The sequence below is a fragment of the Tasmannia lanceolata genome, unplaced genomic scaffold (assembly GCF_043159265.1).
Source record: "Tasmannia lanceolata isolate RefF3 unplaced genomic scaffold, GAP_Taslan_0.1 ptg000005l, whole genome shotgun sequence".
NCBI classification, from domain to species: Eukaryota; Viridiplantae; Streptophyta; class Magnoliopsida; order Canellales; family Winteraceae; genus Tasmannia; species Tasmannia lanceolata.
In genome coordinates, this window is record NW_027518682.1 from 8,305,020 (window position 1) to 8,318,498 (window position 13,479).

At 40.5% G+C, this 13,479-nt stretch overlaps 2 protein-coding genes across 4 annotated transcripts; both read right to left on the reverse strand.

Annotated features, from left to right (window-relative positions):
• Positions 1 to 2,909: 2,909 nt before the first annotated feature.
• On the reverse strand, positions 2,910 to 5,268 carry LOC143877351 (Plant invertase/pectin methylesterase inhibitor superfamily). The gene is made up of 2 exons (XM_077379353.1): positions 4,370 to 5,268; positions 2,910 to 3,715 (listed from the first exon to the last, which is right to left on the reverse strand). The coding sequence occupies exons 1-2, from the start codon at positions 5,247 to 5,249 to the stop codon at positions 3,024 to 3,026; spliced, it is 1,572 nt and encodes a 523-aa protein (XP_077235468.1). The 5' UTR covers positions 5,250 to 5,268; the 3' UTR covers positions 2,910 to 3,023.
• Positions 5,269 to 7,952: 2,684 nt separating this feature from the next.
• LOC143877352 (Terpenoid synthases superfamily protein) lies at positions 7,953 to 12,105 on the reverse strand. Of its 3 annotated transcripts, XM_077379356.1 has the most exons (3): positions 11,799 to 12,105; positions 8,157 to 9,059; positions 7,953 to 8,080 (listed from the first exon to the last, which is right to left on the reverse strand). In XM_077379356.1, coding segments are annotated over exons 2-3 (885 nt in total). In that variant the 5' UTR covers positions 9,041 to 9,059; positions 11,799 to 12,105; the 3' UTR covers positions 7,953 to 8,079. The 3 variants fall into 3 exon arrangements, with proteins under 3 accessions (XP_077235471.1, XP_077235470.1, XP_077235469.1); XM_077379355.1 differs by having other exon boundaries at positions 7,953 to 9,056; XM_077379354.1 differs by having other exon boundaries at positions 7,953 to 9,059.
• Between the last annotated feature and the right edge of the window lie 1,374 nt (positions 12,106 to 13,479).

Sequence of the window (13,479 nt, forward strand, 5' to 3'; positions counted from 1 at the left end):
AGGAATTACAGCCAATAATTAAACCATGGCCATTTCGGGGTTGGGCTATGGACCTTATTGGTAAAATTTATCCTCCATCATCCAAACAACACACTTTTGTGTTAGTGGCTACAGATTATTTTACCAAATGGGCAGAGGCCATCCCCTTAAAAACGGCCAATCAACAGGCCGTGATTAAAACCATCAAAGAAAATATTATTCATAGATTCGGTCTTCCAGAAACAATAACGACCGATCAGGGATCAATATTTGATGGTGATGAAATTAAAGAGTTTGCCAATACCTATGGTTTTAAGATTGTGCATTCAACTCCTTACTACGCACAAGCTAATGGCCAAGCTGAATCATCCAATAAGACTTTGAAAAACATCATCCAAAAAATGATTGATGACAATCCAAGGTCATGGCATGAGGTGTTGTCTGAAGCCTTATGGGCTTATAGAACATCCCAGAAGACGGCAACAGGTATGACACCATTCAGCTTAACATACGGTCATGATGCCGTTTTACCAATGGAAGTAACAGTCAAGTCATTGAGGGTGGCTTATCAAAACAACCTAACTGGTGAAGATTTTAATGAGGCCATGATGACCGAATTAGAAGACTTAGATGAAGTCCGATTAATGGCTTTAGACCGTTTAGTTATGCATAAGAAAAAGGTAATGCGGTCTTATAATAAAAAGGTAAAGCCAAAGAATTTTGAGGAAGGTGAGTTAGTTTGGAAACTCATTTTACCTATTGGAATGAATGACCCTAAATATGGTAAATGGTCTCCCAATTGGGAAGGACCGTTTGTTATACATAGGATTTTGAAAGGTGGTGCTTATCATTTGAAAGGAATGAACGGCCGATTACATTCAAGATCGATTAACGGTCGTTATCTTAAGCCCTACTATCCTACTGTGTGGGATATGAGAGGAGAATGATAAGTGCATAGTTAGACTGATATTATTATTACGGTCATACAATCATGGCATAAAGTCCTCAACTGAAGAGTCTGATGAGATCGATCGATAAGGGGGATTAACACACACCTCAGCATTAGCATCATGCAGAGCTGTGTGGGGGGCATTGTTGACGCTCTGATTTCACCACAGACAAGTTCGTGTCTGTTCATATCCCAAGATTGAATGATTTGCAGTTATAAAGACTGAATGATTTGCAGTTACAAGAAGTTATTATATTCGAAATTTGAATAGAATGATCTACAGTTAAAAGAAGTTACTACATTTGAAATTTGAAATTATAACAGTTGTAACCGACTTTGTAACTTCTTTGTTGTCTGTAATTATAAATACTAATTTGAGAGCACTAATAAAGATCCATGATCATTTCCAGAAAATGCAATACACTTGTTAATTTCATCTATCAATTCTTGTATTTCGTAGGAGTAGTTCTAATTGTTAATTTTACTTTCATCAATCAATTTCCACCATTTGACCAATCTGAACACTTAGTGTGAAGATTTAGAACCGGGAAGATAATTTCTTCCTCCAATCGCCTGAGCAGATTGATTCGATTGGGGTCATTTGATCCCTGGCACGCCTGTCCATTTTTTGCCATAAACAGTTTGGACAACCATTTACGGCCTCATTGACTGCACCATGAAATGAGCTTTGTTGTAGTAAGCAAATAGATACAAAATTCTATTAGGCCACGTTTGGATACCCACAAGATTAATATTTGGATTTAGTTGGATCAGATCCTTTAGATTCCCAAATCAGCTACGACAGTGCAAAAAATTCTAATTTTCAAATCTGTTCTGCAAGATATTATTTGGAAATCAATATTTGTGGCAACTTCCTTCACCGTCACTGCTCCTCGACGTTGCTCCGGCAGCCGCGAGACCTCCCTCCGTCCCCCTCTCTCTTTCTCTCTCTCTTAAAACAAGATCATGAAGATGATTGATGCAGTTTGTATCCAAAACTCAAATCCAAATCAAAATACAAATGCATGAGGTATCCAAACGGGCCCTGAGGGAAATGATAAATGCGCCCCTTTTTATCACTAGGGACACCCAGCAGCAGTGCATCCATGACCGCAGAGGGGCTGATGTACTTCACGTCAGGAGGATTCAACATATTTGATTGTCACGTACACTGCAATTGGTTGTCCCATGTGATGAAAAGGGGTGCATCTATCATTTCCCTTATATTAATTAAATTAGTGTTTTCTGAAAGGTGTCTCTCTCAAGTTTCCAAGAAATTGGATAGATAATCATGAGAATTTGGGATTTGCTCGCGTCAATCGCAATAGGCATTTGATGGTCTGTTGCATGTCATGACCAGCCACCCCGTGAATGATGATAAAGTTTGTTGAAAAGTGATCCTCTGTGGTTGGTCTGACATGCGCAGACCATCTACGAAATGCCTATTGCATGGACACTAGCAAATCTCTAAGAATTTATATGATGGGCGGCTGTATTATTCAAAAAAGTACAGTACGACCCACTCTCTAGGATGATCCAGACAGTTCATTTGTTGGGCCACAACGTAAATAGGTTATGCCCCAAAAATTGGAGGGCTAGGATGATCCGTTGAAATGATTTTGGAGGCATAATCTATTTACGTTGTGGCCCTATAAATGAACGGTTTGGATCATCCTATGGAGTGGGTTATACTGTACTTTTTGTAAATTTTCACTCATATAGGAGAGTTGCCTCGGGACAAATTAACAAGAATTGCATCAAAATTTAAGAACACAAGAAAATTTCTTCAACTGGATGAGGTAGAAAGATGCAGATAAATCTTAGCATATGGGATAGACCAGAAATTAATAATAGCCGAATCCCATGCAAAGAGAGTTGAAAATTCAATCCAAGGTAATGAAGACTGATAATAAAAGAAAGAAACAGAAAAAATTTATAAAAAAGAGGGAAAAAGAAAAAAAAATAACACATTATAGCTGATGGTAGAGACTGTGTTGTGAAGATCATACAACAGTCGACAAAGAATTAAGAAATAAATTAACATATGATTTCACTAACACTCATTAGGGCTCTTCATGTCCTATCTTAGAATGAATCAAAGACCAGAAGCGAAAGGCACGCCTGTAGATGGCAACCATGATCCACCTGATATAAATTTCCCGACCGTGAACTTTGAGGCCTCCGACGGACTAGTTATGACGTGGTACCCACCCCACTTCACTCGACTCGCGGTCGAAGAACCAGGGCCTATGTTCCTATACTCCCCATAATACAATGTGTTAAGAGCGAAATTCCCACTCCATTCCAACCAACCCGCCGGGTTTATCAAGCTATCGAGATAAGTCTTGAGATAAACAGTTCTAGAGTACTCCTTCCACGGCCTTCCGAGGAATGTCTGGAACGACCCTTGTACAGGTTTGAAGTCAGGTGCAGCCATAACCCTAGAATTATGAATTGAAATTCCTGTGTTTTGATTTGGGTCAGTCCTGCCTTGGGCTGTTACTGTGTTCTTTTGTTGGCTCATTGGTGTCCTTACTAAGATCATGCAGTTTTGAAAGACAACTGCAGCATTTCCAAATATGAAATCTACTGTACCGTATATGTAACATTCTTTATAGAATTGTCTTTGGGAGTGGACATAGAGGGTGTCTTGATATCCTTCAAAGGCGCATCGGTAGAAGATTGAGAAGTCTGAGCCTGAGCGTAGGGCTACTGCCTGATGGTTCTGAGGACCCGCAGTGTTGCGAAAAGTTATGCCTTGTGCTATGAATCCTCCACCAACCACAGCTGAAATTCATACAAAGATGCAAGAATTACACATACGTAGATAAGGAATGAAATGGGGAAGAGCATGGCATCACGGTTTTAGGAAAACACTCAATCGTACATCAATAAGAAATTTATGACCGTTATCTTTCTATGAAATGACTAGCATATCATACTATCTTGGTACATGTGGCAGCATTACAAAGGATGTTTGGAACACCTTGACACAGCAGGTCTTCAGGGAGCTACCAAATTGTTTTCCTAAGATAAAGTATGGTTGTTAACATTTAAACAAAAAGGTCAAATGGGCCCACATGAATGGATGATCTAAACCAATCATTTTTTTAGATCTGTTGAAGTTAGGCCATAGGATCGATGACCCTAAATCCTTTGATTTGTGTAGTTTTCATTATCATGCCGTTCAAAATGGGAGCCACAAATCAAAGGGTTAAGATCATCCTATGTCACCCATTTTTTCGAGAGGCCAAAAAGAATTAACTGTTTAGGTCATGGGCCTCATGGCACTAATCTCTTTGTTTTAGACTTTCTGATAGGCTGGTGACAGCTTTTGGGTAATTGTAACGACAGTGGTTAAAAAGGTATGGAAGGACACATTATTAATTATATGATTGTGGAGGAAAGTCAAAACATGGTACCAAAGCTCGAAGCCCTTACCGAAAGTTGCCGAGTCAAAGGTGGTAGAGCCTCCCCCAACGCTCTTGCTACCGGTGACTATGGTCTGTCTCATGCCATCGCCCACTAACATGAGATTCATCATATTGTTTCCGATTACCACATTCTCCTTGTATATCCCTCCCTTCACATAGATAATAAACCTCCCACTTCCTTTCCTTTGCTTTGAAGCAGCATCAATGGCCTCTTTAATGGTCCGAAAATTTCCGGACCCATCTTGGGCCACCACCAGATTCGCCTGAGAAGCCGGCGAAGATGCCTGCAAGAGCTTCCGATCCCCGGCCGAGACCCATTTAGGAAACCCGTCTTCGAATTTTTCTTCCACGGGTGGAAGCTTGTTAATTGCCAAAGTATTGCTAATCAGTTTGGACACATTGTTAGACATTAGAGGTAGCATATAGTCCGAAACGCCAAGCTCCATGAATCCCGTCGTGCAAGTTTCGAGGTTTGTCAAGGCGGTACTTAGCCATGTTTGTGCATCAAAATCAGTGCACACCACGGATGGATCAAGGGTCCGATTGAGTTGGATCAAAGTACTCTCATACAGCTCTAGGCAATCGGCCCATGCCGCCTTTTCGCGCTCGTTCCGGCACATACTGCCGAGCCACATTGTCTTGTTTTGTGCGCGAAGGGCTCGGTCCATGGCTATTTTCATGGCCATCTTTTGGAATTCGGATTTGGTTTTAGGAGCTGAAGAATTAGGCATGTGGGTCAAGAAATACTCACAAGGTTTTGGGTGTGGGGTGCGACTGCACCACCATTTTATGTCATTGGTGGCATTTTGGGAGAAGACAGGGAAAGAAAGGAGAGAAAAGGATGTGAATATAACGAATAATGCAAGTGTTGATGAAGGTGTCTCCATTGATGAGCCTCTGAGGTTATGATCTGTGGGTGTCTATCTGGGAACCTATGACTCCATGGGGTTCTTTTTATAGGAGAAAAATGAGGGCACTATTGATGGAAATGCCATCTTTTTTTTTATTATTATTCTGAATGTGGGTTGAAAGTGATATTAACAAATTCAATAAAAAATGTGAGAAGCAGATGGAAAGGTCAGGTCAATCTCTGTTTTTTAAGAAGAGATGATGCCCAAACACCCTTTGTTCTGATATTGGCACTTCTTTATTTTATACTTCTCTTTTGGCTGCTGACATGTTGCTTGCTAGAAAAGGGAACTGGCAGATGGAAGGAGAAAACTGAGAAATAAGGAGTGGAGTGCCAATATCAATACAACAGACCCGGGATATCATCTTAGTGACTTTGAAGAATCCAGACCTATTCATTGAGGAACGTGTTGTTAGAATTTTTAAATGGAGGGGGAGGATTGTTGACTTAGAAGTTTCAGGACTGCACACAACGCGTTGGATGTACTGACCGAAAACATGCAGCTGTACTGAGATTTTGTTAGAATTTTATAGGGTCTGCCCGTACTTGCATGTATTTTATATGATGCTTACATGTACTTGCACATATTTTTCAAAAGGGATTTGATAGTGTCTCTCACGCAACAGACACTCGGCGAAATGCCTTCTGCGATGGACACTAGCAAATCTCTTTCCAAAAAGTATAATGAACCTACCTTGTTTGAAGATCCAAACCATTCTTTTGCTTTGACACAACGTAAATAGGTTGGGTCCCATAAATCATCTCCAAAAGGATGCCCTGGCACATACATTGCATTGATCCAAATGAATGGTTTTCGGACTCTAGAATCAAAGCATGTGCCACGGGCACGGCCAATCGAGCAGGCATATGGCTGGTCTTAAATCATATCACATGTCAAACATCAAAGAATTGTCATAATTAAGTAAAAAATACCAAAATAAATATGGTGAAAAGTCCAACCGAGTTCTGTGGGCCAAATGGCACCGTTAGATTAGAAAATTTAGTTTGTCAATTGCCTAATTCCATAGTTTCGAGTTAGCTATTAATTTAACCCTAATCTGAAAAGGAAAAAAAAAAAGAAAAAACAAAGCACTACTCTGAAAGTTGACCTTCGCCCTCTATGGAAAATGATTTTCTAGTTAACAATATCCTTGGCAAATGATGAGCTGCGTTTTGGAATCTAAGTTTATCCAAACCTAGGATAGTCTCACATAGGGGTGTCAATTTTGGCTCGGGCTCGGAAGCTCGCTCGAGCTCGGCTCAATTAAAGCTCTTCAAATCCTTAACGAGCCGAGCCTGAGCTAGGCCAGGCTCAGCTCGGCTCTGATCGTTAAGGATTTAATATATTTAAATATATATTATATATTAATTTATATATTAAAAGGGTTGTCCAGAGAGTGAAAGGGGAGGTAAAATATGTCACTTCTTTTTTGGTACCCCATTTGTTACTTGGACCACCCCCGTGGTGTAAAAAGAGTAGTCAAATTACACTAGATAGGGCTGTCCAAAGAAGATGAGGGATGTGAATATATCATTGACCTTAATATAACCCAAGCTCGGTAAGGCATGGCCGAGCTCGAGCTTGGTTCTAGCCCGAGCCGAGCTTTTGAGCTTAACGAGCCGAACCGAGTTGAGCTCGGCCAAGCTCGGCTCTGCTCGTTTAAACCCCTAGTCTCACACAGGCAGTCATGGAAAAATGAAGTCTATCTCCCTTTCTTGCCCGCCTTCTATTACTTTTTTTTTTGACCCTTTATAGTCTCGGCTGTTAATTTCCAACGAGAGATCGTAGCCCTTTCACACCGCGGCAAATAAACTTCAAATTCCGAAAAAACTGCTTGTGATGGGTGGTGCAAGGAAACCCTTGGAGCTCAAGCCCTGAAATTTTCAAATGCAGAATAATTCAAAGCGAATGAAAATGCCTCTAGATTTATTCTTTTTTTTTTTTTACTTTGGTATGAGCTCTCCACATGCACCATTTTCTTCAACTTTAGTTTTGTCAGCTGAATTATTAGCTTTTGATTTCGAGATAATATTCCATCGTGACATTTCCGGTCAGTTTGGGTGGGCAACCCAAATGCATTTTGGGCACTGTTTGTCTAGAAACTGCTATTCTAGAAGCCTTTTTTAGAAAGCCAAACTGACCCTTCAAATCATATGTGACTCAAAAGCTAAATGCTTTTCCCCTCTTTCTTTAAGATTTTGAGAACCAATTATTGATCCAAAACTGATTATTGGATTCAAAATTAAACATAGATTTGGATCCAACAAACCGTTTTGGACTCATTGGTTCTCAAAATCCAAAAACAAATACAGGGTCTTAGTAAATAGTAACCCAAATTAGCCTCCTTAATTACATAATCTCTACGCCCATTAGCCTTAAACTCACTCATAAATGAACCTCTCAAGGCAAATAGTAACCCAGATTAGCCTCCTTAATTACATGCTATCTACACTCATTAGCAAATAGTAACCCAGATTAGCCTCCTTAATTACATAATCTCTACACCCATTAGCCTTAAACTCACTCATAAATGAACCTCTCAAGGCATGTAAAAGAGCTTTTCATGAACAGACACACCTAGCCTGTGTGTGCAGATGGTATGGTTTGGTTATTAAGTTGGCACTTATGCCGCATTAGCAGGCAATGGAGTGATGTAAATGAAACATTAACGATAATGAATGGAACCAAACGAGGTGGATGAACTTCGTTCTGCTTTGTCAAATTTTCAATGTACTAAAAAATAGAAGCTCAGCCTCCAGCTTGCCCCAGCCATCCTTCATCAAAAATTGCATTACTACCTGCTCCATCTACACAAACAAACTCTTCAGTACTCATCATTCAAAAAAAAAAAAAACTCTTCAGTACTTCCTTCTCCATGCATACCACTTCAGCTTCAACTGAAACCACAGAGGAGAAATTCCCAGAACCCCACGCGCCAATCTCGGATCAAATACATCAAACTGCCTCCGCCGCAGTGAGTCTAAAAGAACTTGTGCCGGCACACCCGGTAAAAGAACTGGGAAAGCCTCAGCCGGCAGCTTTCCAGCCAACTCTCGAGCCTTCTGCAGATGCATATTAGCGATCGAAGACATCTCAAAAACTGCATTGGACAAAGCTTCGCCGGGTTCCACTTGGATCTCCGACCGACCTCCCTGCTTAACTAACAACCCGTGATTCGCTGCCACTTCAGCTGGTATATAAGAATAACCACGGCTTGCGTGATATGGAAGCGATCTAAGAAGCAATAAAAGGCCACTTGCCTTTCCAATATGCGAGGCAGCATGACTAGCCTCAGTAGACTGAATTCCTCCAGCTTGGAGTGTCATATATAGAATGGTAGATACTGTGTCCTCCGCGTATTGCTCTAGTTCGTTAGTTGTTTCTGGGACGTCATCGTCTTCCCTGCTGGCATCTTTTATTCGAGCTTCAATGGATCTTTTCAGCCAATATTTGCTGATTTTATGCGTTGAGATTACAGAAGAGAGGGCCTGAGCTGTTGGGTGTTCAATTATCTTGTTGGAGAATATTCTGTCTATGGCTTCTTGCCACCAAAGGAGGCGCATGAGACCGATCTTGGGATCAGAGGCAACATCCATGGCTCTGGCAGTCTCTACGTTGAACGCGCGCAGAGCAAATGCAGCCTTACGGATGGTGGGGGGAAGTTGGAGGAGGCAGAGGTAGTGGTGGTAATCATAGCTGCGTACTTGCTGTACGCAGTAGGAGAAAGCCGCTCGAATGCTGCTGCCAGATGTGGAAGCTCCATTCATCGGATACTTTGTGTTTCTTCTGTGAATCAAACAGGAAATTAAAAAAATAAAAATGAAAAGGATATCCAGCACTCCAAGAAACTGCATAACAGCATAAAGGCCCTTTTCAAGTGTGCAGTCGGGATGAAGATATGGCGAGTTTGGAGCCTTTTGATACATCAACCCCTTGATAATAGAGTGTGCTGTGAGAGCATGGTCGGCAGAGACAATATACCAATTTCCAGATGGATTTAGAATTTCTTGACAAAAGGGCGTTCTATCACCATGTAAATCTAGAAGTTGTATTATGAAATTTTGGGTATATGCAAACCATATTACCCATGGAACTGGGTATCATATTTGTGATTGTGAGCACATCCAGTTTAAAGGGTGAAAAACATATTTTTGAATTGGGTATCTTATTTGTGAGCACATCCAATTTAAAGGGTGACCATATCTATGTAGGGTAAAATTGGTGGAACACTGAAGAAATATGTGCTTTGGCTTGATTAAAAAACGGTTAACAAGGGCATGCACAAACACAATACGTGCAATGAATGTGGATTCCACTATTCAAGGAGTAGAAATGTGAACAAAATGCATCCAATGGATGCAAAATTTTCTAATCTTTAAACGGAAATTTTTTTGCATCATTTCCAAAGAGGAACTCTAATAAATTGTTCATAAGTTGGGAACACCTTAAAAGAACCTCAACATTGGTCTTACCTTACCATAACTCCATGTTTGTAATACTCAAAAGAGAGATTGAAATGACAAATTGAGTTAACCCTATGTCAATGCAAGAAACCAGAAAAGAGATATTTAAAAGTTCAACAAACCGTTTTTCCTTTTTTGAATTCTCATTTGAAAATATTTCCGAACAGTTGAATTTTTTGAGTTTTCAAAACACCCCCATGGAAAAACATAACACAAAATTAGGAATAAAGCGATAGAGGGCAGCCACGTGACATCTTATCACTTTTTTCAAAGAAGCATCTACACATAATAATAAAAAAATAGCAAGGGCAGAGGTTGCCCTTCATATAAGATATCCCTATGCATGCCAGAGTTGGATCAATAGCACTTCAATGTATGCAAACAAAAGATAAAGAAAACGTTGAATTCCGACAGTCGCAACCACATCAATGAAATTCCCGAATCTCCAGGGTCCCACATTGCTACCAGCAGCCCAAGCTAGAGGAATTGACGAGTCCCCCTCTATGATTAGCAGGCCGTTAATAAAGACTCTAGGGTAAATCCTCAAACCAGGGTCCTACATTGCTACCAGCAGCCCAAGCTAGAGGAATTGACAAGTCCCCCTCTATGATTAGCAGGCCGTTAATAAAGACTCTAGGGTAAATCCTCAAACCAGTAGGCACCATTCTTATCTCTGGCCTGTTAGAATCCACTCTGTCAATAAGTCCAGAGTAGGAGAACAATGTGTTCTCTCCCGCATCTCTAAGCACCCCTCCAACTCTGGAGGGTCTTGAGTTGTCCAAGGAGCAGCCTTCAAATTTGACTTTGATGGTAATATTCGGAGGAGGGTTCCATCTTTCCAAAATCTTCCCATTCCACTTGCAGTCCTTCAATATGTCGGTTCACTTTCTTGTAAAATCCTGAAAGGAGTAACTCTTGAACTCTTCTCTTGTCATAGCCCATCTAATAATCATCACTTTAATTCTCCATAGCACTTGCTTCAAGGATGAGTCCTTGTTGTCAAGAACCCTATCACTCCTTTCCCCGTCAAAGAATCCATAAACCTGCATAGAAACTCATTACCCACAACATTCAGCCCATTGACCCAAGATGACGGCACCTCCCTCCTTTAAAGAAGTCACTAGCAGTCCTCAGCATGACACGACTAACACTATACCATTTCAACACATTCGCCCTAACTGAAACCATAATTCTCAAAACAAGAAGAAACTAAAGACCCCTTATTTTGCTCAGATAAGCTTGGGAAAGAGGACACGCATGAAACACCTATCTACCTATCCTCCCAAAAGCAAATCCCACCCCCTCTGCCTATCCTAAAACTCACTCTTTGATAGACCTCATTTCTCACACCACAAATGGACTTCCAAGATCCCGTCTCTCTTCTCCAAATCTGCATAGACATTTCCTACAAGCACCCCATCCCGGAGGATAAGGTTAATAATCCCAAGGCCCCCACTCTTTTTGGACTTGCAAACCATCTCTCATTTCATCGGGTGTTTGAGACATTTATTCTCCTTTTTCCTCTCCCATGAGAAATTTCTTTTGACTCTTCATTCTATCAGCTATGGCCATACATATATTGAACAAAGACTTAAAGTAGATTGGGATATTAGAGAGAGCTGCCATTATAACTGTGATTCTTCCACCAAATGCAAGGTAGTTTCTCTTCCAATTGGTTGATTCCTTCACTCTGGACTCAGAAGTTGTGGCAAGTTTAGCGATCTTTTGAGATCAGATCCAGATAAAATGCATGATCTTTTCGATGTTTTCTCAGATAAGTGATGGTAAAGGGAAAATGAAAAATGAAATGGTCCTCGAATTAAAGAGGGAAAAAATCCTTTAATTTCAGGTTTCTCCAAATGCAAGTGAACCAATTGCTTTATCCTATATGTTAACAAACTACTGCTGAAAAGTAATGTTTTTTAATTGGGAACAGAAAACAAAAGAAGTGATCAAACAAAACCTAAAAATCACAAACTCAGAAACAGAAACCCTAGGATCCAATCCATAATATGGAAAAAGAAACGTAAAAACACCCAACAGGCTTTCACGAGATGCTTACCTTGAGATTACAATCTAAAAGCCATTAGAGAACAGAGAGGATGGTTTTCCTTTGAGTTGAAACTTGAAAGCCATCCATTTGCGAATTTTGTTGTTTCCCTTGAACATCTTGAAGATCTTTTTTGCCCAGTAACTTATTACATGTTAAGACCCCTCTCCGCAAACTAAATTCGGGCTAGAGAGAGTGAGGCGAGACTTTTTTCCTCTCCTCCACTTTTGCCCTAAGATTTCTGCAGAAACACATAAAAGGAGATGATGTCCCGATTCACCAATGATATGTGCGTGTTTATTTTGGAGTTACAACTTACAAAGCACTTATCAGATAGTTATTTATGTGAGAGTTGTGGGTGTTAGTTTTTATCATGTATGGTGTTAGTGGGTAAATGGGTTGATGGTGTGGCACTCTTTGTACTTGTATTTAAGTTGTTATATTTCAATGAAAAAGAGGGCAGAAGATAATTTTACAGGACAAAGGAAACTTTGTTCTCTAGGGTAGTCCATGGCTCCTCTCAAATCGAACCGTTAGGAGGTCCGGTTGCTTGGAATCAACCTCTCTTACCCTCATTTCTATTTTCTATTTTGTTGATCTGTATTACCGCCAATTAGGCACGGAACAACCGAGTAATCTAAGCCCGGTATCGTGGTATCACAATAGCAGATAAAATATGTCAAAGTAATTGATGTATTCCAAGGTTCAATCGGGTGAAAACTTACGCGCGGGGGCGGGGGGGGGGGGGGGGGGGTAATTTATAGTTTGTCCACATTGGTCTTGGGGGCCGATTATTATTACCGGTGTACCGGTGTTCAAGAACCTCGGCATATGTACTTTTAGCTTTAGCTGTGTTCTTGAACGCTGGTAAAACTCTTTTTGTGATGTAGTGTATAAAACGGATTTTGCAACTCATTGGGGAGCCATGGCCCCCTCAGGCTATATGTAGCTCCGCCCCTGGGGTTACTGGGATGGTCTGATGTATTCCAAGGATCCGCAGCTGAATGAATAGGATTATGATATACACCTCTTTACATTGTATGTGTTGTAGTTGAAAAGAACTTATTAGGTAGTTACTTATGTAGGGTTGTGGGTGTTAGTTTCATTACGTGTCATGTTGGTGGATAAAGTTTGTGGGTAGTGGGTTATGGAAGTGGGCAAATGGGTTAATGATGTGGCACACCTTTGTGCTTGTATTTAAGTTCTTTGATTCAACGAAATGAGGAGAGAAAAGAAATTTACAACAAAGGAAGCTTATGTTTCTTGGAGAGTCATGGTTCCTCTCGATTTGAGCCACTAGGAGGTCCGGTTGCCTCAAATCAACCTCATTCCCTCTCTTTTCTATTTTCTTTTTGTTTATTTGTGTTAAGGCCCAATTAGGCACGTAACAGATTTCCGCACAACAACTAGATTCGAGTGAGTCTATTTGATCCATGTACTTCAAAATTATTTCGGATAGCGGCCACAATGTACCTTATGATTTTCTAACAATTCTAAAAGCGCGATGATTTTTTTTCAGGTGATTTGACATAAAAAAGCCTAAATTCTGCCACAATTCACGTGACGGAGGGCGCATAATCCCACAGGGGGTGAAAAAATCATCTTCCTTCTGAAATAGGTCCCACACCCGATTAAAAACTTTGGACGATCCTAACCATCCGACTCTTGCGATTTTTACATGTTTATTTAATTG